The sequence below is a fragment of the Rhea pennata genome, chromosome 2, assembly GCF_028389875.1.
Source record: "Rhea pennata isolate bPtePen1 chromosome 2, bPtePen1.pri, whole genome shotgun sequence".
NCBI lineage: Eukaryota > Metazoa > Chordata > Aves > Rheiformes > Rheidae > Rhea > Rhea pennata.
In genome coordinates this window covers 49,579,398-49,607,164 of record NC_084664.1, presented here as the reverse complement: position 1 = coordinate 49,607,164, position 27,767 = coordinate 49,579,398, and the positions used below count along the sequence as shown (strand labels likewise).

The 27,767-nt window shown below is 35.8% G+C and overlaps 1 protein-coding gene across 1 annotated transcript in view; it reads left to right on the top strand.

Moving 5' to 3' along the window:
• The window catches only part of ULK4 (unc-51 like kinase 4), a 233,585-nt gene that overhangs the window by 119,642 nt on the left and 86,176 nt on the right, over window positions 1-27,767 (top strand). Inside the window, exon 31 of the mRNA XM_062569461.1 lies at window positions 18,630-18,735. Within this exon, the coding sequence (XP_062425445.1) occupies window positions 18,630-18,735 (106 nt within the window). The remainder of the gene's footprint in view (window positions 1-18,629; window positions 18,736-27,767) is intronic.

The following is a 27,767-nucleotide window of genomic DNA, read 5'->3' as shown; positions in this document are numbered from 1 at the left end:
CTCCTCCCTCTCCAAGCCCACATTTCTGAATTACTGCTCTCAAAATACTGCTTTGTAGCACTGTTGTATAGTGGTCCTTTAAGAAAAATATATACTTGTTAACCTATTAGGGAACATGTGAGATGTCCACTATTTGTAAAGTTAATCAAGAACTGGCACTAGATATCTTAACGTAAAGAGGTGTTTGGAAACTAGTTGGAGGAAATTCATAGAAGTAAAACTAAAACAAATTTAAATGTGACTGAAAGAAAATTAAATACGCACGTTTTGACTAAACTTATATCAGCATAAATATCAGCAAGTACTTTAAACTGCTGTTGCAAAGAAGATGTAAAGTTGCTTTAAGTAATAAAATGAAATTAAGGTGATATATCCTCCTTTCTTTTCTAAAGGAGGAAGGAATTTTTATTCGAATGAAATAGTCTATTAAATAACCTTCCAAAATAGTCTGTGAAAACCTCTTCCATTAAGACATTTAGATCTAGAGAAAGCACTAATAAGCGCATCCTGGAAAAGAAAAAAAGTTGAAGAGCAAGAAAGCAGTTTACGAAAGATGCCAATGCATCTTTTTGACGCATAATTTCTCTCCTTCCAAAGAAGATCTGACAGAACTTCAGGCGGAAGCTGAAGAATACTTTTATTATTGGTTCTGAGGCAGATGCAAAGTTTCATCTAAAATGAAATGAAAGCAAGCATACTTAGATGTATACTATTACCTGTCTTTTTAACTGTTTCACCTTTAGAGCATTCAAGCTTTGTATAATATGCAAAATAAGTACTAAGAAGGAAGATGATACAGTGTTTAGGAGCAGAATTATACACGAGAAGCAAAATCAATTACTAACTAATTGAATACAGAGTAGTCCATTGTAGTTTAAATTGTGGTGCTAAGCATTTCCATTTTTTTTTTCTCTGAAAGTCTGATATCCTTTAAAATTTGTTGCTTTCTCATGCAAAGGCATGTATGCATGCATTTATATACACACTCATACACATATATCTTCCTATATATATATATATATTAAGGTGTATATAATCTCTTTCTCTCTCCCATCTCTTCTTCTTTATATAGAGAGGGAGAGAGAGAGAGGAAGAGATGAATATTTGCTGTAAAGGGGCAATGTCATTCTACTTGTCATTAATGATGTATGTCACTAGAAGCAGGAGTGTGGGTGCAGGGCTAACTGTTACCAAAGCCTGCCCTGAAACTTGGGTTTGCATACACCTGGTGATTATATGCTCTACCCTCTCAGTTCTTCTGCAAATGAAAAGTGTTTTAATACCTTCTAAATTTCCTGATGCAGAGTTTCCTGATGAAGTTTTTTTCCATCTTCAACTGTTTTATTTTCATATTCATAAATCTGTTTAACATTTGCATATTCTTTCATCACACTTGATCTTTTTAGTGAAAGTTTTGTACATAATCTTCAGGATCTTGTGAGTGTCTGTACAATATAAATCTTTTTGAGCTTTTCTGTTACCCAGTATTACTTTCTTTCAGTTGAAATTGAACTCCTTTTCAAACCTGTACGTATTCTCAAGTATTGTGCAATTTGTTGGTTGTAAACAATCCTAACTATGCATATGCAGTGATGAAGTCTGTGTTAGCCATTATTGCACAGGAATGGGGTTAGAAAAAAGCACAGTTTAGGAAAAAAAAATCTGTTTAATGGTTAGTCAAAGGAGCAGATTGAATGTTGTGAACCGTGAGGGAAAGAAATACAGTGCTAAGCAGAAAAATGTTATACTGCTCTGTGCATTTATGGTTTCCTATCTCAACAAGGAGAACTGCAAAAAGCACAAAGTCTCAAGTGATCAAAGGCCTGGAATGACCGCTGTAATGAAATTATTCTTCCATACTAGAGTATTCCATACTCTAATCTGGGAAGGAGATTTTTTGAGGGAAAGCTATGATAGCTTTTAAAGTCATGAGCTGCTCATAGAAGGTGCATGGGGAACAACAGTACTACTCACTCTGTCTTCTAATGTAAGAACTATATTTAAGAACTACAGAAAGCTAAAGCTAAGAACTGAATATTACTGGCAGCTGGTATCTTAAATACTAGCAAAAGGAGATACTACTTTCTGTAGTATTAATTTCAGGTGTGAACTGTGCCGTAAGGTACTGTGGATGTTAAAGGTTTACTTGGATTCAAAAAGAAACTGGGCAAATTAATGGAAACATTGCACTTACCTGTCAGTTAATGGTTGGGCAGGGGGAAGGACTACAGCTCTGGGAAGCAGACAGGCTGCTCTTTCTCATAACTGCCCATATCTCATGGTCAGCTGCTGTGCAGCCCTGCAGCCTCTTGGCCCTCTCTGGGAGCCCACACCGCACCTCAGCCCATCACTAGACTGCAGATCAGGCTGAGGGGGATGTGGAGAGCTTGTGCAGAGGAGGGGCTGTAGCAATGTGCTGCAAAGGTGTGAAATACAGGTGCTGTTCTGTCCTCCTGCTGTGTGAGGACAGGAAGAATCCTCGCTTACTTAATTCTAATATGTGAGGCTTCACAAATCTAATGTCATGTATGTCCTTTAGTCCTGTTATGAATTAAAATTATGGGGTAAAATCCTGATCTTGCCATTATTAGTGTGCATTTTATGGGATATAAGTGGGTCATAGTTTTACCCAAGGTTTTTATTGATGGTGATTAGTTTATTTAAATATTTCTTTTCTTCTGTAGCAACAGTATTAAGGCAAAATCTCATTCATTCCAAACTTTGTGTTTGTCACTCTGATTAAGACTATTCTATAAATTTATAATCTTTTGCAAAGCAAATGTCAAGGCAAAGAGAAAGGAAAAATAGATTTTTTCCTATTTTCCACATTTAAGGAAAAATAGATACTGATGTAAAGCCAGGATGCTTGCTTCTGAGAACAAGAATTATTGCCCATGTGATTAGAATTTTACTGTGACATTACTACTGTTCTGTCAAATGATTACAGCATATCTGTTGATCTCATCTAAATAAATATTTTAAATAAATAGAAATGTGGCAATTGCTGACTGTACATCTATTGCCCAGCTGCATTCTGATGGCTAAGATGATAAGAGGCTATTTTGTGACTCACAGTTACCATCCGTGAATAGCTTCTGACTGACTGAGGTTCCATACTATAGTTTTGAATTCTGGTCATTTGTCTAGAATTCTGTCTGGTTTGGATTTGTTTATATACAATACATTCCTTATGTTAATGTCATCTTGAAGAATTCATATTGAGGAATCATAATTAGATTTTAGAATGCCAGTCTTCCATGAAGTAAAGCAATTTAAATCTTCATGCTCTACTCTTGCCTCTCTGTTCTTAACTATGGTTACTTATTTATCGGCTTGTATATTTAGTTTATGAACACATTTAATTTTATAAAATGTTTTTTACAGGCAAATTTAAAAATCATTGCTGTGCTAAAATAAGTTTATAGTTAAATATATGCAGAAAGATTACATCTACCATGATCCAGTTTAGTTTACTTGCTTTAACTTTCTAATTAAAATTTTAAGCAGTGACATCATCTCAGAGTCAGCTGAAATTGTGGTAGTCTGTATTTTTTCTTCTGCTTGTCTTTCTAGTCTTCTGCTTGTATTGCAAAGGTCAGTTTCTGCCCTTGTTTCCTTTGGGCAGGTAGTTCTTTATTGCTCATGTGAGTAAAGGAGATGAAATTGTGCCCTGTAACTACTATTTTTTTCCTCTTTTCATTTACTTGGCTTCTTTAAAACACCTGCCTACCAAATAAAATAATTACCTGCTCAAACATCATGGTATTAAGTGTGGTGGCTGACAGTCTTCACGCTGCAGCTTTAGCTAATAACTGTAAATCAAATCCCTGTGGCAGATAATATATGCACTGTTTAGTGGATGATACTGCTTTTAATTTTCAATTGGTATTTTATATGATTTGATATGGAGTTTGGAATGAAATAAATTTGAATACAAGGATGAAACAGAATTGAATTATTTTAGTCATTTAAATTTAGTTCCATTAATGTTCACAGTAAAACTTTTGGCAGAGTATGCACCAAGCAAAAAGGACACGTATGTGTGTTGATAGGTCCTTTCATTACTGCAGAGAGGTATTCTATACCTCTGCAGAGATTATTCTATAAACAGTTCAGTTCATTTGTGAAGTTCCACATTTGTTTGGCCTGTAACAAGTTCTGGAGTAGGATTTAAATTCACTACACGTAGCTATCTTTAGGGCTCACATCTGGATGGCATTGCAGGAGCATATTGCTGAAAGCAAACAGCCTAGCACTTCTGATGGCAACAATGGAGTCTGCGAAAACGCGAGATGCCTGAATAGGATCCCATTAGGAAAGGGGGAGCGAGAGGGATGTGTAATGCAGTCCATTTAACGTACAGTTCTCCAGAGAGCGAAGTGGGGATTATGCCTGCTGCCCTTCTTATTAAAGACTGATAGAGAAGATGCTCACTGGGTGAATGATATCTCCATAACAGACGCTCTATTACTCATGAATACGTTTCTAATTATATCTTAATGATCTCAACCACAAATAGAAAAACAAAAATCTTTGTCTCCCTGAGTGGTTACCTTAGTGGCTGCAGGATTGGCAAGGTTTAGATTATCCGTCTCCTCTCACTAATCCCAGGGGACTTCATTGTGAGAAATGAGACTTGTTTATGATGGGGATTTAAATTGCTGTAAAAGGTTATTTCAACAGACAGTTGGGAAATCATAATAAGATAATTTAGTGAAAAGGGGAGCTAGAGTATGCTTAATGAAACATGATGAGATTTAATTTTCTTGCTATTTCAGTCATTAAAGGTACATTATCCTTTCTCCAGACTTCATTTGGGCTCTTTGCCATAGACTCGCTTTTTAGTAACAGAAACTTACATGTTCCATTAAGATATGAAAATGGCTAGTAATATTGTACTCTCCTGTCCCTTTTTTTAATTTCAGTTTCCAACTTTTCAGATAGTTTTAGCTCTTTCCCTCTTTCAACCTCTTATTTCCTCTCATACGTATTGTACACATTTTTCAGTATGAATAATTATTCAAGGAGGACAAATTGAATGGAGTGATGGAAAATACCGATATAATTGTCTTAAATAATACCTGCAAAATAATTTTTCATTGCTCATAATAAACTAACTTCTTCACTTATTGCTAGTGCTCACCTCCTAACGAAGTTAATGTTTTAATCAGTTCATATAAAATATGTTTCTATCCTATCTTAAACCAGTGGTCCATTTACTTTTACTTTCTTTATTCTTTTCTTCTTCAGCACAGTGACAAATTATATACCTTTGTGTATGTGATAAAATTTCCTTCTGGCCTCTAGCGATAATAAATTTAGTTTCTGATGATATTTTATTCCTTTTCTATTAGCATCAAAGTACTACTTTAATATAAAAGTATCCAGTTCCTTTTCAGGCTATCTGGGTTCATCTGGGAATAAAAGCGCTTTTCACTGGTAGACAGTGTGGACAGAGCAGCATTATCTTGCTCATAGGGAGCTAATTAATCATGGTTTTCACATATACTGTGTTGTTTGAGGGAGGAGGTATTGGGTTATTTAAATGTTTCGCAACATTATGCAACTTCTGATGTAGGTTTCACTGGGGAAGGCCTCTTCAGATCAAGGTGGAATTTCTGCATGGGGTGGTAAGGGAGACAGAAGGGAGAGGCAGGTCTCCAAACAGAGAGTAGCCTGTTAGTTGAGAATGCACTAGGGGATTTTGCCAAGTTCAGGTCCTTGTTCAGAATCATACAATCAGTAAGGTTGGAAGGGACCTCTGGAGATCATCTAGTCCAGCCTCCCCACTCAGCAGGGTCACCTAGAGCATGTTAGACAGGGTTGCATCCAGGCAGGCCTTGAATATCTCCAGAGAAGGAGACTGCACAACCCCTCTGGGCAACCTGCTCCAGTGCTCAGTCACTCTCACAGGGAAGACATTCCTCCTCACGTTCAGGCGGAACTTCCTGTGCTTCAATTCCTGCCCATTGCCTCTTGTCCGGTCACACGGGGCAACTGAAAAGAGTTTGTCCCTGTCCCCTTGACACCCTCCCTTCAGGTACTTGTACATGTTGATAAGATCCCCCCTCAGTCTTCTCTTCCCCAGGCTGAAGAGGCCGAGGTCTTGCAGCCGTTCCTCACAGGGCAGATGCTCCAGCCCTCTGATCATCTTTGTAGCCCTACGCTGGACTCTCTCCCGTAGCTCCATGTCTCTCTTGTAGTGGGAGCCCAGAACTGGACACAGTACTTGGGATGAGGCCTCACGAGGGCTGAGGAGAGGGGCAGGATCACCTCCCTCCATCTACTGGCAACGGTCTTCCCAATGCACCCCAGGATACCATTGGCCTTCTTGGCCACAAGGGCACATTGCTGGCTTATGGTCAACTTGTCATCCACTAGCACTCCCAGGTCCTTCTCTGCAGAGCTGCTCTCCAGGAGGTCAGCCCCCAGCTTGTACTGGTGCCTAGGATTATTTCTCCCTAGGTGCAGGACCCTGCACTTGCTCTTATTGAACCTCCTGAGGTTCCTCTGCACCCAGCTCTCCAGCCTGTCCAGGTCTCTCTGAAGAGCAGCACAGCCCTCAGGTGATCAACCACTCCTCCCAGCTTGATATCATCAGCAGACTTGCTGAGGAGGCACTCTGTCCCCTCATCCCGGTCATTGATGAAGAAGTTGAACAGGATGGGACACAGTCCTGAGCCGTGGGGGACTCCATTAGCCACAGGCCTCCAACTAGACTCCACGCCACTGAGGACACCCTTCTGAGCTCTGCCTTTCAGCCAGTTCTCAATCCACCTCACAGTCCACTCATCTAACCCACACTTCCTGAGCTTATGTAGGAAGATGCCATGGGAGACGGTGTCAAAAGCCTTGCTGAAGTCAAGATACACAACGTCCACTGCTCTCCCCTCATCTACCCAGCCAGTTGATCACTCAGAGGGAATGGCTAACTGGATTTCTGAAGCTCAGAATATGTATCTTGACTATCAGGCAAGATGTTATATTGTCATCTCTCACCATCTCCTGTGGAAGTTGCTGGACTTAGAATGAGTAGAAATAGAAGAGCTTCAGTCCTCTACACCTCACATGAACATGTGAGCCATGATGGGGTAGAGGTAGTGTGTGAAGCTGGGGAGTAGACTAATGCAGAATGAGAACATCTTTTGAAACTTTGAATACATGAGTTCATTCTTTTGGAGCTTTGGGGCCATATGGTTCCCCCACCTTTTTTTTCCCCCCAGGAGATACCTTTCTTAACAATAACCAAAAGCAGGAGGGTTTGAATTGAACCTGTACTCACAAGAAATCATGTGTCATTGACTGGAATATATCTTTGTTGTTAACTAGAATTTATTTCTATAACTCACACCAATTTTCAAACCTTTGTACCTAAAGTTAGTTTCCTGACTTGGTACGTAAGCATCTATATAGAAATGACTGATATGGGGAGGATTATGGTGGGGGAAGAGAGTATAATATGTCATTTAGAGATTACCCTGGAAAGACTTGCAAGTTAAAATAAATAAATAAATAAATAAATGGTGTTCAACACATTGATAATAATAAATACAGAATAATTTTCTCCATCTTTTGAAAAAGTAGTAGATCTTATTTAGAAGAGCTTCCTGTTTGCTAACGTTAATCATTCTTGAATATCTCTTTGATCCTTCTGTTAATCTGCTATAAAAATAGCATAAATTATGGGTGAGATCGTATGTAGCAGCAGTGAAGATACTTTTAAGTCATGGCAGCTGATACCTCTTTGCAAATGCTTATGTGAAGGAAAATTATTATTCTTCCCTCATATTCCTGAACATCTGAGGTAGGACCAGTTTTTAAAGCCTAAGTTGTCCTTTTGCTCCTCTTTGAACTGTGCAACTTGAGTTCAAAACAGCTGAGAGTGAGAATTTCCAAAAGTGGCATTCTCCTTGTGCTGGGCAACTGCACAAAGGATGCCTCAGGGAATACTGGTGGGGTAGTACCTGACACTGTAGTGCTGAATATGTCTGTGCCATGAGTTTCTCAGACTATCTACTGCCTGACACTGTGTAGATTGCCACTGTGGAAACAAGACTCTGGATATTCAAAAATTCATTGTGCTATATACTTTTTTTGTACTTGAGAAAAACAGTTTCTGTTTTCTACCTTTTCTTTTGGGGTTGGGTGATGAGGACAGTTAGTGCTTTAGATCTATAACTTTTATTTAATTACAGTTGCTATGTGAAAAGGTGAGTGTTACCACTCAAGTGACTAAATATAGATACCTTTTTAAATTGACAAGAATAGTAATCTATTAGCACATACAAGTTTATATTATGTCAGTTCCACATTGGAGGTATGATTGGAATTATTAGTGTCTGTCAGCTCTGTTTTCTTTCATGCTCCACTTTACTTCCTTCTCATCAGTTCCTGCTCAGATGCAGCTTCATAGTTTAGCGCCACTGCCAGCTGAAGAAACAGTTGCCTTCAAGTATCAATGAATTCCAGTGGCTGGAGGATATAATTCCTGCTACTGATGTTGTGTTCGTGCTGTCAGCATTTTATAGAACTGAAATGGGGCTGTCACTTTGTAAGTATTTTGCTGAATTACATTCCTGAAATACTACCTACTAAAGTTAGCTTCATCAAGTTCACTTCTTATAAGGTCACAGAAGAGAATAAGTATTATATACAAAACAAAAAAAAAGAAAAAAAAAATTTTTGATTCAGAGATTAAAGGAAAAAAATATTTCTGTCTCAGTCCAATAAAACCAAAGATATGTATGCCTCCTTTGGTTTTGTACAGGCAGAACTAATTTACAAACAAACTCTGGAGTCTGGAATCTGCCGCAACATTCTAGAACATTTTAAGCAAAGAGAAGATACTGTCAGTAATTTCAAAGTTCTGTCTCTTTATTCACTGAATTTCTTTCTGCTTTTTTATTTTTCATCCTAACTAAATGCCATTCCTTGTGAGAAAGAGTAATAAAGGAAAATCGCGTTACCTCACGCAGACTTTGATTAAAGAATAGAGTTGGTGGCTCATCAGGTAGACAAATGTAGGCTGATGAGCAGATTGGATCTTTATTGGAGATAATTGAATCACTTGTAGATACAACAGGAGTTAAGCTTACTGTAAAACATGTTTCTTGTGTTTATATATAGACAAAAACCTCTATACTTCTTTTTACTTTTTCCCCTTTGTTCCAGTTCAGAACTCATCCAGCCATAAATTCAAACTGTTCCTTCCAGATACTCCCATGTGTGGTTCTTAGTACTGGACTTGTTTCTCTGAGAGCTGTGAAATTTTTGGTGGCTATGAACACCATACTTGTTAGGTTAAGATTTTGCAAATACTTATTTTTGTATACTAATATTACTTATACTCTGGATTATTACTTATACTCCACATATACTCTAGAGCAGGTTAATCCAAGGTTTCACTATGGCAAGCAGGCACAAAGTTAGGGCTAGTATGTGTAGTAGGCTCCTGCTAATAGGTAGGGTAGTATAGTAGCAGGCTGTAATCTTGCCTTGGTGACAAATTCTGAACCTTTGCCCCAGCATCACTGTTTCAGACTGCTCAGCACATTGGATTTCACTTTCACCCCTGCAATTTCTATTCTAGGAGTTCATATACACAACTTGGAATAAGGAGGAGGGACATTCATCCTTACATTCTTGAACGAGTGCCAAGATAACACGATGATAAATGGGGTGCATGAGTGTGTTAGGTTGTATACGTACTATTTATCTGGGAACATTAACTTGAGGTAGAGTTGAGAGTAAAGATGATATAACAGTAATTTAGAAGAAAACACTTTACAGAAATAGTTTATCCATAAATCCTAGTGCTATATGTCACAGAGCAATGCAGCTAAAATATTGACAAATCCAGGAAATGAAAAACATTTAATCATTTGATTAAGTGGTTAAGGTGTGCTAATGTTCATGATCCTAAATCAACCAGTTAACCAAAAAAAAAAAAAAAAAAAAAAGAAAGAAAAAAAATCTGAATCTGCCATCCATGATGCCCTGTATTCAGTGGTCAGTCATCTGGAAACAACAGTGCTAAAATGGGGAGGAGGTTGATGAGTTGAAAGGAAGTCGTTACAATTTAGGTTCGGGGCCAAGCAAAAAGTTGTTTATTGTCTTCCCTTGACCATGGATCACTGAGTAAAGAAAAGTCTTTCCGTATACTATCTCTGCAGAGTGTATTTGAATTTCAGCCTTAACTCTCAGCATTAAAGTTAATGTTTATTGACTATAATAACACAGAAAATACTTGAGCTTTGTGACAGTAAGCAGAATTATTTAGCAATTATTGATTTATATTTATTAAGCATATTGTTTTGCTAAATGTAGTTTTTGTTTATCAATATCAATCAGTTTATCATTTATCTTGCCTTGTCTTTCCAGTGCAGTAATAGGAATGCAGTTTGCTTGGAGCATAATTGCTTGTCTATCCAAGCTCAGGACAGGTACATGAAAAAGATACAATCTTTCTTATGGGGCAATAATGCTGGCTGTGTTACTCTTCAGCACTCTTCAACCAGTCAGTGCATTAAGTAATATTGTTGTCTCTCGCCTGTTTCCTACCTTGAGGTATGGTGCCTTGATATCAACTAACAGAAGATGTAAGTTTTTTTGCCACAGAAATAAGTTGAGTGGGAAAGGTGTGGGACACCCATTCAGAGTAGTAGTGGTACTCTGAGCTGAGTGAAATGTTGATGGCTGATAGGAGCAGTGTGGTGAGCATATTTGCTCTCTAAATCTATCTCTCCTTGGGAAAACACAAACTCCAGAGCAATTATAAGGAAGCAGGTGTCCAAAATTGAGATTAACATGCTGTCCTAAGAAAATCTTAGCTAAAAAGATAAAGGTGCCTAATGCCTTTCGGAGTAGGAATTACCTACTTGGTAAGTTCCTACACTCAAAGTCCGAATCATAGAAATTAAGTTAGAAGTAATTAATAAAATGACTTAGAAGATGTCAAAATGTAATCATTACTAGACTCATGATATAGTTTGGAATAGTCAACAGATGCTTCCTTTTAACATAATAGCTCCTCATTTTTTTCAAGTTTTATATAATTTGAATAAATAGTAATTATCAACATTTTCTGTTGCATTGACAGACTGAGAAAAGATAAATGTGTGAAAAATAATGTATTTCAAACTAAATATTATTAATTGTTTGAAGGTAGAAGGTATTAAACAAAGGGTAAAAACAAAAATTAAACAAGAAAAGATGTTTCTTCTTGATACTTTTGACAACTTTAATATATTTCCCCAGAATCCAACTGAATTCTGGTAGAGAAAAGCATGCTTTTCTCATTCAAACAGGTTCCAGTTTTCTGTATTTCTTAGGTTTTCAGCTTCCTGTGTTGGCTAGCCCATGGCTGCTCATTCAACACCTTTCTCTCCAGTACTATTGAGTTTTAGGACAGTCTATGAGTATAAAGAATAAAACATTAAATTTCAAATCGACAGGGACAATGGATGCTTTTTCCACCCCTTGCTGCATCCTCAGGAAGGGTATTTCTGTTTGGATTTCACAAACTTCAGTAGGCAATATAATTACTGAGTCAGTCTCAATTTCTGCTTTTGACTATTAATTTAGCAATTAATTAGCTATAGTAAGGGGAGCAGGTTCAGGGGTAGACAAGACAGAAGCCAGTTCCCCAACAGTTGATGATAAATTAGGGAACTTGCCTAGAGTACAGGAGACCAGGGTTCAAGTCCCTGTGCAGCCCAGTTCTAGTGGACTTGAAACCAAATTTTCAGTATGCCAGCTTAGTGCCCTAACCTAGTACCCTCTTCAGCATTTGTCTCTTTCTATGATTTTTAACTACATATTCCATTCTGACTCCCTCAAACCTTCTCCAATCAAAGTTTTAAATAAGATCCTTTGGATGAATTTAATGAATCTATGTTCTCTAACTTAAAAATGTCATTAGGAAATTCCCCAAACTCATATAAACTACTTTCCTTGTAATGGCAAAGAAGCTGTTTTTTGCATCAAAGCAGGGTCTGTCTGGAAAAAAGATATCAATTGATTGGTATCTGTCATTCTTAAGTTAAGGACTACATTTCCATTGATGCTGAAAATTCAAGTCTGAGAAGTGAGACTTTTGCCATGGGAATTTCATGGTTTAATGGTTGATAGCTGCTTCCAAGTGACTTTGCTGTACAAATGCTTCACTCATACCTGAGACTCTCCAAAGCATCTGCAAATTGTGGAATTAAGCATGAGCTTACTGCTGTGTTGGTATCAGTTACTTTTTGAGCTTTATTGCTTCAGAATACACCAACATGAAAGATCTTGTCACCCTTGAAGCATCCTTTATATGAGGAATTTAATATCTATGTAAATTCTCTTCAGTCTTGAGCAGATTTTTTGTTTAAGAATGTGCTGGATGTTATTCACACAGGGTAGTTTCAATGTTAGGGAAGCTCATTTCCTGTATCTTCCAGCCTAGGTAAGGTGGAAAAGGGTGGTTTTTTATAGGGAATTATTTCAGTATTCTCCCTGTGAAGGAGCTTGTTGAAGTGTCTTCCCAGAGAGAGGAGTCTTCTCAGACTCCCTCTGACAGTAAAGAGAATGTGCCTTTCTGAATGCTTTCTGCACTCTCAAAGCCATTTAGGAGCAAAAAGATAAGCTTTAAGCTTTCTTGGGTGCCAGAATTCTAGGTACAATGCTATATGAAGAAGAAACAACATTGAATTTGGAGATTTGTTGTACAATTGTTTTGCACTTCGTCTATATCGGTGAAAATAAGGTTGCATAGCTGGTTATAATTTTGTGTGTTGTGCTGCAACAAAATTGATCCTGTGCCTTTGTCCAAAAATGGTATGTATAAGATTGTATTCATGACATGCCTTCGTACTGTTTCCCTTTTATAACTTTGAAGGCTGCCTACCTCTCGTTCTGAACGTATTTAGCATTCTTCTCTTTGTATAACTTATAAATCTCATGCTTGCTGACATAGGGCAGTTTTGTAATCCTTATTAATTTGCTACTTAAAATCCCCCTTTTTGGAGTAGCGTGACTTTTTTTAACTTACACAAATTGAAACATAAAGTGTTCATCTCTGAGAAGGAAAAGTTGTTAACCACTTAATAGGTTAGAATATAGCATAAGAACATGGTTTTTGTTCACAGTGCTTTGCTGGGGTCTGCTCTTCTTTAGAGTTCTGTTCTCATAGGATTTGAATGCAATAGAATAAAATGAGATGAGAAGGAAATAGAGAGCCTATTTATATTATCAATTCTGAATGTTTGGCTCACAAAGAAGCACTTGCATGTCTTGACAGAAGCTGATTTTCTGAAAGTAACAAATATCATCTTTTCATTCTATACAGTCAGCCTTCTGTAGAGATCTGTTTGTTGTAAATATTGCCTTCCCTCCTTATGCCTCATTAATTCTGACTGTTAATACTGCTACAGTTAGATGCATGTCTCTAAGATAACAAACTATTCAGGGAAGTGAAAAGGATGCAAGAAATGAGTTCCAGGATAAAAAGAAAGATTGTTAGGTCTCTGAAAATCTGGAGACAGACATGGCCAGAGAATGTACTTGTAAGTTGATGGTTGAAATATACTTCTCAAAAAATGTCATTGTGAAATTTTGCATTGCCTACTGCAGTGGGATGAAAGAAAAGACTGACAATATTGCTTTCTGTTGATTGGTACTTGACATGCTAGGTATTTATTAGTGCTATCCTTTCTCGTTCATTACTCCTTAATAATTATTCTGTGGTTCTGTTTCCCTGTCCTCTCTTGACTTTTCCTAAACACTATGTGACTAAGAATATGTGGGTTTTTTTGGAGTTTTTTTTTTTTTTTTTTTTTTTAATACTCTAACAGGAGGTTTTTACAAACTTGCAAGACTTCTGATTTTATAGTGTGGACTGAATATATTACTGTTGTGATGCATCCAAGAAGCATCACAACCATTTCAGAAATCAGTTGCCAGATTAATAGCTGTTTCTTATTATATGACCATACCCAGAGGAAAATACTTTGAATTATTAGTTCTGTTAGAACACAGCTGTTGAAAAGGGCTTTTTTAAAAAAAAATGGAATAACAGAAGAGGTGTCTTTTGCAGAATGTTCTTTCTTCTAATTTAGATAATCCAAAAGCAAAACAGTATTGCGTTAATGTTAGAGGTCATATTTACACACTTTCAGTTTATGCATAACTGGTCTTATGCATCAGAAGCAACAAAATGTAAAGACTTGGTTAGTCAACTATTTACACATAGGTGGATTAACTTTGTTTCTCAGTTGACTTTCTCTTGTCATTGAAGAACAGTGCATATACTGTTGTGAATGTCTCCTACAGGCTGTAAGCTAATGATATCAGTTTTGTATAAAAGAGTCCTGCTATTACATCTAGAAAGGTTTCTGGTCTTCTATTGCATATATACAAAGTAATAAAATATCTAAAAATAAGCTATTTTGAATGCAATATGCAGCTGTGTTCTTGTTAAAGGTTCTTGTTAATAGTCACGCCACAGAACCTCAGGTAGATAATGGAATCCTTTAGCAAATGTAGTTCACTTTTATAACTTTATTTTTTCAATGAATTTAGTGTATGAAGAATCAAGACGTCTTGTTCCATCTCCTTAATTATCTAACTTGCAGGTCATGTGTAGGCTTGAGAAGAGGAGCCCCCGGTACAACTAAAGTTTAAATACTCTGATTACATTGAATGAATAGTATTAGCGCACTATGTATTAGGCCTTAGACTTTAGTTATAGCATATCTCCAAAATTAGCATTTAGTGCATTTTTGTTTTCTGAAATCTTGGATAAATGACTAGGAGGCATGTATATGAAATTTTCCAAATCAGTAGCTGCTTATCACAATTGCTATCTGTTTTTGTTATCTAAATTATAATTAAAATACTGTAATCTGCTGGTGCTGTTCTAAGTTCTGGTACACTAGAGGAAGAGAAATGGTGACTTTAAACCACCAGTATCTTGCTGAGGTTCACACACCCACCTCGTTAATTCATACCCTCTTACCTAACTGGCTATAAAAAATAATTTGACTGATTTCTTTTAATAACATACAGCCCTTCAGAATTGGAATGAAAAGTTTAATGGCCTAAATACAGTGCAGTCCTATTTGAAAAGCCTGATTTATCTTCTGTGCTGCTTTTTTTTATACTAGTATTTCCTTGTTATGCCCTTGGTATTTCATAGCTGTCCTTTTTAAGCTCTGAAGCAATTAGTTTTGAGAAGGCTGATTCTTCAGGGTCCAGTGCTTTCCTGCCTTTCATATGCCAAAGCTGTACATTTTAATGAAGTTGTTTCATCTGTGTTGCCAAACACTAGAATTTTGCTGCTTCAATTCTAATTATCTCTGCTGGCAAATGCTATGTTTTATTAAAGCTGTCAAGTACGCTGTTCATTAAATGTCCACAGTCTGTGGTGCCATGCACACAAATTAGATCAGCTTTGCTCCTTGATAGGTTATGAAGAAGTTAAATATTTTTATATAAACCTTTAAAATCTAGTCTAACAGCGATCAGTGATGACTTAGGTAAGCAAAGCATGCCTGTGGCTTCTTGAAATCTAGTATCTTGTCACAAACCATTTTTGATACATACATTAAAATTCCAGTAATCCAGCTGAGTACGCTGTTTGTAAGATTACTTTATTCATTAAGAGACTATTTCCATTCCTAAAGATTCCTACCATTGCATCTTGAATGCTAGTTTGTATATTACGGTAAGATAAGTTTTGTTAAATATGCATTAATATATGCAAAATACATTACTGTTAGCCTTTCATTGAGGGTTGTATAATATAATTGATCTTCACTAAAAGCAAAGATGGCTTTGTTTTAATGTTACTAACCTGGTGAATGCAAAAGACTGCTATGGTAAACAACTACCAGCTTCCCTTCTATAATTGCTTATTTTGAAAGAGATTTTTATGGCAAGATATTTATGTGAAATATATGGAACACTAACCTCAAGATGACAAAAATGCACTTGCAGGGAAAATAATTTGAGTCCTCTGTCATTTTGGCACAGGCAGAATATTTTTGTTATTATTTTTGTGTTTTCTCTGGATCTTTCATTATCTTGAATAATACAAATAGTCAATCTTACTGTTTAATTTATTGCATTATAAATGTTCTTTAAGAGAATTAATCAGATGTTGTGATGATAGCTAATCAGATGAACAAATTGTTATCTTATGAAAAAATGTTTTTCTTACCTTTCAACTATCTGTAGGAAGTAAATTTCGATTTATTTTTAGTAACATGGCTTTATGGCATCACTTCTTTGTATTTGTTCCTTTATCTTCTAAAACATGTAATATTTATACTTTCCAACATAGGATTCAAATTTATTAGGTTGTATTTTAGACTTTCACAGAAACAGATATTTATTGTGCTCTTTACTGAAATCATAAATGATATCTCAAAGTGCTAATTAAAAGAACTTTAGGATACTTGGATATATTTTTTTAGGGTTTGGTAGGAAACTTCAGGTCCTTCAAAGAGCTGTGAGCTACTCTTGCTCATCTCTTCTCCTTTTGTTCCAGTTTGGAGAGCTGTACTACAATCAGATATTCCTTGTAGCCTCGAGGTTCAAAGGAACTATATTTGTTTATATTTCTTTATCTATTAGCATATTATGCTTTATTAAGTATGTTTCATGGTATTTAGAAGAAGTAATAACATTTGAGTTTTTGATTGCAGAAACAGAAACTAATAATCTCAGAGCAAATATCTGAGCCTCTGCCTTCCAAAACTTTTCATTCAGCAATTAAATACTTAAAGGAAAAGGTTTGGTTTTTACATAGCATAACTCTTTACACCACTGTGACAGACCACCCTCAAAAATGGAATTGAAGATGCACTCCATAGTATTTTGAATTTCATCACCCTTGCCAAGAAATAAAAATCAGCAATCTCTTGCTTGCAATCTTCCTGCACTAAATTATATGATATTCACAGGTAGGGGCTCAAAAAGTGTGGCTTAAATGCAGCACTGATGATTTAGTCCTTGCCCAACCCAGAAAAATACTTACAAACTAGAGGCACTACTCTGAATTTTATTCGTAGGTTGATGAGGAGTGGATTCATGGATGAACAGTAACATAGTCTTTATAATTGCTGCTTGTTCAGTCAAACAGCTTCATTCTGCACCAGCTGTGGTATCTAGATGATCAGTAAGATTATTCCAAAGAAAGACAGATTGATACGATTGTTTTCAAGAATATATCCGAGAAGGTCATGTATGTGAGCAGAAAGGTAGAAAGTAAATTGTTCTTGGCCACCAGCCTTATTTGGCCTTCTAAACAGAGAGTATGAACTTTCAGGGAGAGTTATTTCACTGTATTCAAAGGCTGAAGTCATTTTTGTCCTTTAAAATACTTATCCAACTTCAAAACCACTAGTCTTCAAATCTTTTTGTCTTATGCAACTTCAAATTTAACTTGTTTCAAAGGCCTACTGACAGATAGGAGATAGGTCAGAAGAGAGAGAGCATGTTCTGTAGCCCTTAAGTAACTGAGTGATCTCTCTATATAAATAATACTACAACCTAAGTTTCAAAAATAATATCCCCTTGAATTTCTGTGCACTATCACAGGGTGCAAAACTACATAAAACAAGTGGAAGATCAGGACAGTATGACAACATCGGTGATATAGATTATTCAGTGGGAAAGGGAAGCATGAAAGTAACCCAGATATATGTGAAAAATGACTGTTTTTTATTGATGTTGTCATTTTCACTTTGGATATATGTTTTTATTTGCATTTGAGCCTCAACAAACTGGGAAAAAAATTGTGAACCTCATAGCAAGGTTTGAAAAGTTCTCAGGTTTATGTTTATATTTGGGCTGAGCTTTGGAAGAGCTGGTCACAAGCTTCTTGCTTTTCTATTTTCACTTCTTGGGAATTATGTGCGTTATTATTGTGACTAGTGTGACTAAATGTATGTCTTGGTCACGCTGCCTTAGCCTCCCTTTCAGGTTAATTGTGCAAAGTTTTTTAACTGCAACAGCAGAAATAACTTTCTTTGCAAACCATAACAACTTGCCCTTATCAGTATAGCCTCAGAAAACTGTGAAACGTCACTGAAGCAATCCATCAAGCATAAGAAGTGATAGAATAGGTAGTGATGTAATTAGATACAGAAACAGATATCGATGTGTGTACAAAATTCATGTTATGCTTAGGAAAAATCCTGCCTTGGGTGTAAAACAAAAAGTAGATTTTTATGATTCACTATGGATTATCGAGCTGAAATGGAAAAGAATAAAATTATTAATGAAATACCATACAAAGAGAAAATGTTCTTTGTTTTGAATATATGGAAGTTAGAGGTTGATAGGGCTCTGTACCATCTTTAACTGTTATGAAATTCTAGGATTAATTATAATTTCTTTTTTTTCAGGTCAAAAGTAGTATTTGGGAAGTTGTGGTTCAGGATTCTAGATTTGGCTCCCTGAAATTAATGTTCTCTTTAAAATTACTAAGAAAAGATATTTAACTGATTGTCTTGTATTTTAAATGTTGAATTTTAAGGGATTGAGACAGTATTGTTTTTGTGTTATTACATTTTGGAAAAGAATAGTCTACTATTAATCTTGCAATCGAAACCTAGATTATTTTAATTTTATATTATTTTTTATTTCAGGAACACCAAGACAGTATACTTGGTAACACGATGCAAAGTGTAATTGCCTTACTGAATAATTTGGTTGCTAACAAAAGCACAAACATGATGCTACTCTTTGAAGAAGGTATGTCTTGTTTTTATTTAGTTATTCTCCTTGCTACAGATGTTTCCTAGTCGCTTGTAATATGTGGCACTGTGTGAAGTGTTGGGCTTATGATACATATTTATATTTTGTAATGAATTGTTCGATAATCACCATGTAACTCGCTAGAATTCCTCATCTCTGCATCTACATCTGTTACTGTTCTTGGTTAGAATTATAACTTTTAGAAAGCCATTTCCACAAGAAAATCTGGTTATAAAGTAATAGCTGACTGAAGGTTTAATTGTGATTATGAAGAATTGCTTTGGAATAGAGTGGGCTGGAACTCTGACTAAAACAGTGCAGAATACAGGACGAGATAGCCTCAACAAGTTCTTTCCTTCTCACTGCTCAAACCTGTGAAAGGATGAGTTACAGAGTAATTCTGTATTTTAAATGAAAACAAAAATCCTCCCCAAAACAAAAAAAAAAAAAAAAAAAAAAACTCACACTAACTCTCACAGTCCAGCAATGTAGACTGATGGGATGGAGTGCAAACTGACTATATAGCTGTGATGTGAAAACCATTCCACATCTTTATTTCATTATATTTTATTACTGAAGCTGCATTTTATTTAGAAATTGGTTCTGCTTTACGAAACGAAGAGAATGTTTTTGCTATTGAAATATATGTAATTTTTTTTTAAGTTTTTAAGTCTATGCACTCTAATAGCCTAAACAACTTGTATTAATTATTATTTGTCTTGTTTGTAGTTAATGAATAACTGATATCCAGCAATATAGATCTACAGTAATATTTGTGTAGAATAAATCAAAGACCTAGGCTACTGGCATCTGGAAGGAAAGGGATGAAATTTGCATTGTAAGTCCAGACAGATAAGTCTTTTCTTAAGTGAAGAGTGGCGAGGAGAACTTTCCTCTGCATGTCACTCTTCCCTAGATCATCACACTGGAAAAGGAGCTAGATGAGACATAATATAATTAACAATATAATTTTAAACACCAATAATGAAGATGAAATTTGAAGAATTTGATCTTAGGTATTAAAAACAACTATAAAAATCACAACACAGACCAGCCTGGAACTCTGTAAAGATTAGTAGTAGTACTCATGCCTTTGTTTTCATGACTACTTTAGTAGTTAAAGCACTCATTCAGATGGTAGGAGACCTAGTTTCTTGGCACTTTGTACTCTGAAGTGATCGAATGGGCAATTCCATCATTTAGGAGATCATCAGGAACTTGACATCATGGGTAATAGCATTCTCCTCTCCTCCAATTGTAACGGATCCACTCTGAAGCTAGCAATGAGAGAATCATAGGGCCAGAAGAAAAGAAAGAAGAAAATATGCTTCAGTTTGAGAGGTCTGTGGGATTCTGATTCTTTGGTTAATTCTTAACAGAGTGCCTATTGCATTCAGAACTGCTTAAGGTTTGTTGGGGTTTTATGTACATACTACTTTACTTTCTTCTGGCATATTTGCTTTGTGCATTGGAGCATGATGCAAAAGTCTTAAGTAAGCCCTGACCTGAGCTGCAACTGGATAACTTGTTAAAACTGCTCAATGGTATGCAAAGAAGTTGGCACAAATCCCACTAGCGCTATAGACACATGCTTGGGTTGCTTTGCACTAAGCACTATGCTATGCTTTTCTACATGGTTAATTAGGTGCAAAACTATTTAACAACATGGTAAAACTGCATCTGTTCCCTAAACATCTCTGAACTGTCTCACAGGCCAAAGAATTTTGTATTTTTAATGCTACTAGTTGTATGCCAGTGCTCTTTTACTTCTCATCTGCTTTAAAAAGAAAAAAAAATGCACCTCTTCCATCATGATAGTTTCCAAATTGAGGAAGTGGTATAGAAATGTTATTTAAAGTCTTTTATCTTTTCCTTATGCTATGTCATAAATGATTCCAGTAATGTTTTCAGCTCATTAGGGATTGGATAACACTAACTTGGGCTCACCGAGCTTCATCATCCTGACTAGGAAGAACTGTGCAACAGGCAGAGATAATTTATCTTAAGTAATGTCCTTGTCTTTTCCCATCTCTTCTACCAGTTGGCTCATCTTCAGAATACTGAAAACCTGGGTTTGGCCAGTGCCTTGTTGATAAAGGGCCTAATTGTCAATTAAATGACATCTGAAACTTGGTTTATTAGAATATTATGAAAGTATTGATTTTTGTAGTTGGAGACTGTAAAATTTTGTTTGAATGAAAGCAAGAGGAAAGTTATTCTGTACAAGATGGAAGGCTTTTTCCCTCCTTCATTGCCCATTGTAAATGTATGGTGTTCAATACAAGAAAATATTTTAAAATTCCTCTGCTGCTTTCTCTGATGTTTGACTGTCATTTTTGAATGATCTTTGTGTCAGAGAGAGAGAAATGTTCTAGTAAAACTGGCACTAAAGTTCTGACTGCAGAAAAAAATCTGGAAGTCCAAATGAACGAGCTAAATATGAAGCAGCAGTGTGCCTTTGCAAACTGCATACTGATCTGCATAAGAAAGAATAACCAGAAGATTGAGGAAACTGATCCTCTGTTTGGCATTTGTGAGATTGCATGTGGCATATGATGTCCAGTTTTGGGCTCCAAACTACAAGAAAGGCATTGACAAGGAGGAGTAAGCCCAGAAGAAGGCAGCCAGGATGATTAGGGGGCTGGAATACAACAGTATATTTACTTGCAGCCAGTCAGTCCCCTGCACTGCTACACCTTATTCCATCTCAAGGGCAGAACTTTGTGTTTATCTTTCTTCAAGATGTTTATGGCAGCCTGTTTCTCCAGCTTCTTGAGCTCTTTCTGAATGGTGGCCTAAAGCTTTAATTGCATCAGCTACTCTCACCATTTTGATGTGATCTGCAAACCTGCTATTCCATCCTATTAACAGCCTATATTCAGGCTCTTAATGAAGACATCCAACATTTATGAACTAATATGCTGTCCAAGAACACTGAAGACAAAATTTTGTAGTTGATTAATTTCTCTTATTTCCTCACGACAGTATGTAATTCATGATAGTAATTCATGTATATATGGTTCTTCAAAAGTTTAAAACCCTAAGTGCATGCTAAACAGTCTAAGGGACTCAGCTAATGAGGGCATTCCTGTTGAGGAATTTGGTTTTAAGAGACTTTTTTTTTTTTTTTTTTTTGGTTAAGACAATAGCAATGAGGATTGCTTTGCAATTCTTTGTATGTCTTTCCTCACCTGCCAAGAAACAATATTGCTGCTGATGGATCATTTAAAGACCCTAGTCACTCTTTCCTTTTGAGCTTGTTAGCCTTCAGAACCGTCTTTTTCCTTCTCTGTCACTTAATACAACTCCTATGAGATTTTTAAATGGTTACAGCCCACTTGTAGGACTTTCCTCTTTCTCAAGAAATCTTTCATGATGGCACTTGCTTCATTACTACTGCTGTAGTTTCAAATTAATGAAATGATATGGTCATACATTTTAGCAACTTCCATACAAGGTAGACTGTCTTGGATTAATTTCTCTCTCCTCTGAACTGTGTCATTTTGTGTGACAGTACATCAGGCATGTAATGACAACCGCCTGTAATATTGAGTGGTGAAACAGAGAATAGTATACCACAGTTAAAATCATGGAAGGAATTTAAAATTGCCTACACGATACTGTATTTCAACTTCCAAGCATTTTTCCTGTTAAAATTAATGACAATTTCTGCTTAATAATCAGAAGGGAATAATATGATTTAGTTTAATTACTGAGACTGGAAGTCAGTAAAGAGTCTGGGATTAGCCCATGATCTCTTGTGAAAATTTAAAGATGAGATGCTAAAAAACCAAGACAGTTTCAGTCATTTTTAGTGTGGTCTTCTAAGGAAGTGAGCCTTGTCCTACCTCCCTCTGTCTTGGCTTCTGTCTACTAGTTTCTTTCCTTCCTCTTTCCCATTCTTTTGAGATCACTGGAAAACTTTAATTTCATTTGGTAGAGCGTAGAGGTCCAGAAACAAAGTACTTATTGGTTCTGTAGTAATTGGTAGTTAAAGAAAGGAGAGAGGTCCAAGTTAGGGCCATAGCTGAGGAAAATTATAGCATGGGTTCATCAATCATCTGATGTGATTGGACTCGTGGCTAATCAGTTACAGTATACCAACTCCAAAGAAACCAACCACTTTGAAAGAATGGATTTAAAAGAACTTTTCTGACAACCTTAATCATGAGTACAACAAATAAAGAAGTATAATAAAATACATGTAAAGCAAATATATGTGTACTTATATATTTAGAATGAAAAGAATCTTAATACCTAAAATTTCCGAGTGATAAAATTTTTTAAAAAATCATGAAGTTGGTAACCTATTATCTTGGACTAGGCTTATTCCTATGGAAATTAGGTTGTTAAAAACAAAGGTCTCATTGCACCCTTACGTAGAAACTTCAGATATTGAATGTGAGAGGAGCATCATATAACATTTTCTCTTCTTTTGTCATAAAGTTATGGTGTGATCAAAGCAGAGCTAAAGTGATATGAGTTTACATCCTGGTTAGAGTATTTTTTATTGATGGAAGTGAAGCCTTCTCATCTATGATTGTTTCCCTTGGTGTTCATTGCATTAATTTATAAAGTGTAAAACTTAAGTTCTTATATAGTTCACTGATGTCTACTAATAGGCCTATAAAGATCTATTAATATCACTATATTACTACTGGCTTTTTTTTTTTTTTTTTTTGTATGTACTTCCCATTTGCTCTTTAAGGTATCCACAGTCTTTTATTTTAAATTTGTAACTGCTGAGTTCAGCAGCGTGCTGGTTGATGGCTGATGAGGTTTCCTGTGTAATGCTAGAGGGCACACAGGATCAGTCAGTGCAGAGAACTCACTCCCACTGTAGCACATACTTTATAGTAGAGTGACACACGAGGAAGCAGTGCGAGGGTTTCGGAAACAGAAAAAGGGAGCCATTCATGAAAAGGATGGCAAGTTATTGCTGTGGAGATAGGCAAGGGTATATAGGATGCAAATCTGTAGAAAAACAGGCTTTGTTAGTTCCACTGGTCGTGAATAACTAGCTATATATTACTTTGCACGTCTCGTGTTAAAAGGATTAACATTTGTCAACAAGTACTATACAATGAATGCCCATTTCTAGGTTTTAGAATCATCAGAGCTTGTTAAAAAGATACTACCTAATTAGTGTTTGCAAATGCTGATTTAAAAGGAAAAACAAAAAAACAAGCATCAAATCTTGTGACAAGAGGATCATATACTGTATTCCTGTACTTCTCAGGTTTGTCCGTTGACTAGACATGTTGTCTATAACCAACACATTGTGTTTATTGATACATATTGACATACTGAAAATTTAGACATATTATGTCAGCTGACCAGAATTTTAAGAAAGATATACTACAAAAGTAATGTTTGATTGTTTAATAGTTTGCAAGACTGTTTAAATATGTGAAATTATGAGTAATAAATAGCCAAGTTAATTACAGTACTTTATGTAGTAAAGCAGCCTTGTGCACTAATACTACTCAAACATTTCACCTTCAGTTTACTCTTTTTGCCGTTTTTGTTTTCTTGGTCCCCCCCCTCCTTTTTATGGATAGTTTGCATGGATTAAAAATAGAAGATGTTTAATTATCTTAATTGTCTGTAGCCAGCAGTATTTTCAACCTTTTTGGATCTTGTTTATCTCCTGGGATATATTCAAAGGCAAAGAAATTCTTCATTTGAATTCTTGCATCATTTGCATTTTGCTCATAGAAAGAGTTTGGACATATTATACTCAAGTAAGAAATGTGTTTCAAAGGCTCCACCTTTTTCATCATGATCTTCATTTCTATGAAGTGAACAGAACAGGTTGTTGCAGAATAAATCTTATGGGCTGCAATGGACAGCTTCTGATAGTCTATCTATAGCTATTTATCTACTCCTGATAACCCTTGAATTTTTTACATTTATATTAACAGCTATTTTGGTATAGAGAAAAGTAATTCCTTAGTCTTTAAGAAAGGTTTCTGCTCAAAGCTGATCTTGTAAATTGCTTGCAGCCCAGTACTACTGTTTTGGTTTTTTTAGCTTTTTGGCATGCCATTATAGTCCAGAAAGGATTTGTCAAATAGTTTTCAAGATGGTCTTGTAGGATGATGATGTTTATGTAAAGTTCAATGAAGTTGTGCTGGATTGTATGACCTTTTCCAGGCTCTCTGCTGTACTTCTGCTTGGCTACTATACTGAAGTATCACCTCTATCATTGAAAGCAGAGATTTTTGTCTGGATGTTTAAAAAGAGTTTCCATTACATGGTACAACATATCCTAAATTTTATCCCTTATGTGTCAATGCTGTTGAATCTTAATAAGTAAAAATGAAATTGTGGTTTTACCACCTACAACAAGACTAGCCTCTAAGTTCTTCTTTAAAAATGTAAAAGCTGTTAATAGTACATGGTTGTTCAAGCAGTTTCTATAAAACTGAATTTCCAAAGGAAGGACCTTTAGTGGAAATGTAGAATGTCAGGTACAGCAATTTTTATACCCAATGCCATATTAAGAAAGCGTGGTGAGCACTTAAAGTAGGAAAAGCTATTTAAAAGGAAAAGATTTGCATTTCAACTTTGTAGACACATGGTCATAAGTCATGTGAACTTCATGAAAGACAGATAGTAGTCAACTTCATTGATGAGGTATCTTATTCATCTTGCAGCCCATTGCTGTCTTTAGTCCTTTACATACATACAGCACCCTTAACCATCTATAGCTTAGTTCATATGCAACATACACCAATTCCGGATGGAAAGAGTGGTGAGGGAGTAAATTAGGGAAATTAATATGAATAAGAGTACTTAAACAATTTCTTCTGTATTTAGTCAATGTTTAAAAACAAAATGCTCCTGGTTCAAACAAAGTTACAGTGAGAAGTGCTTTTTAAGTACAAAAAATAAATGATGATAGGCTTGCATCATCCTGTCACAGTAGTTGCAGGTAATGCTACTGTATCATTTGGATGTAATAGGGAAAGCCCCTCAGTTAGGAGGCATGCATATTACAGTCTCTGTCATACAGGATGTAAGCCTTTTATAAATCCTTGCTAATACTGTGATAATTAGTTCAGCTTTTGAGAAGAGATGTGTATATCCGAAGGTAGTAGTCATGTATCGCTATGCTCATATGAGTAACAATTAATATGAGAAGTCAGTAGTGACCAAGCCTGAATAAGTCTCTGCTAGGATGTTATGAAGTTCAGAATGTCTTTTAACAATATTAAGATATGATTTTCTGACCCAAAATGCCAGTCACACAGATGGAAGGATATAACATGACATGGGTAAACTTCGAAGTCTAGTATCATAAAAGGTAAGTGAGAACCATATCAAAATAACTTATTAGTAGTGAAGTCTTTGAGGAAAAAATAACATTTGTCTTGTGATATTCAACAATATAGCCACTTGAAAAGAATGAAAATAGAAACTGTAATTGCTGTGAGAAACTGGTATGCCATTCAAGTAGAACAGAGCCTGTTGTTGTTAATAGCTATATCCATAATGTGCAAAATGTCACAGCACAATTGCCAAGACTTCAAAGAATAAAATAAGTTGTTAAAGGCTCAACAGGTTGTTACATCTTCTCTTGCTGGTGCTATACTATAAAAGAGAAATGCGGTTGAAGTAACCTTTGCTGATATAGTCCCCATGACCAGGCAAGCAGAACACCCCAGCTGGCTGATTAAACTACCTAAAATCTAAGTTTAACATCTAATGGATTGAAAAGAAAGGATTAGTAACAAAAACTTTCGAAATCTTTTAATTCCATGGTGTTCTAGTTTGAGAGGCCCTGCAAAGAAATGTGTTAACATAACTGATCACCTTTGTTTTAATTGTGGAAAATTAGTTCAATAAATATAGCTATTTCAAAATTTAATCAGTTAATATATTACTAATATATCAACCATAATAGATGGTTATTGATACTTACCAAACACTTGGGCAAAACTAAGACTTCAGGTTTTGACTGAGGAATTATGCTGTCTGGTAAAACTTAAGGCAGAACACTAATTTGATAGATACATTTTATATGTTAAATAGTATAAATTTGTAAGTCATGGATTTTGCACCTGAGGATGTGAAGATCTGTAGGCTCTCTGATGACAGTCGTGATCCTGAAAAAGCAGAAACTCTTCAAAGCCTTATGTTCTTTTTCACCTGCTTACCCATAAAAATATCCTTTCCTCTTGAGATTACGTCTTCATTCAGATTCATTCTGGATGCTACTTTTCCTGCCATCTAATTTAAGCAATGTCATTGGACATTATTCTAGTACTCTGGTGAGGTGAAGTGCAACCCAAATCATATATTAGGACTAGTGGATTTAATCAGTTTTGGAGAAAATGAATAATTAGGTAAAAGTCTAGCTATCATTTCAACTACAAGTTAACCACTGATGACATAAACTATTCAAGCTGTTGCAGATAATAAATTAAAATCTAATTATGACAATGTCCCTATGTAGCTTGTCAGATATAATTAGTTAAGCTATAAGATAATAAGGAATGAAAATCAAAACGTAGTTATGTATTTGAAAGTTTACCCAGCTTAAGTGTAGTTGTTATGCTATAGAATTTAAAGCTAGTTCTTATTTTCAATTCTGGCTGATAGGACAGTTTCAATATGAAAGCAATGCATCTCTGCCAATGTAGGGAAAACAAAAAGTTGTCATGGTACAAGGTACTGTGTACAAAATTTAAATGGCATCAATCTTTACTCTGCTATAGGGATAATATTCTTCTTTAGATGTACTTACTTGATTCTAGTGAAAGAAGTTCATTTTGTCAGTTGCTAAGAACAAGCAACTGTTATGGAAGGACCAGATCTATGCAGTGGACAGATGATCTTTGCATTTTTTTTTTTCCCTGGTTTTAGGAAGGTTTGGGATTTTTTGTTTTGTTTTAGGTGTTTTCAGGAGTTATCTTAGCTCCCTGACAATTACATGTTTTTCTCTTCTTACATTACTTGCAAGAAAAGTGTGGACTGAACAAATGTGTTTATTTCACAAAAATAATCTGTTATTTAAAGAGTTT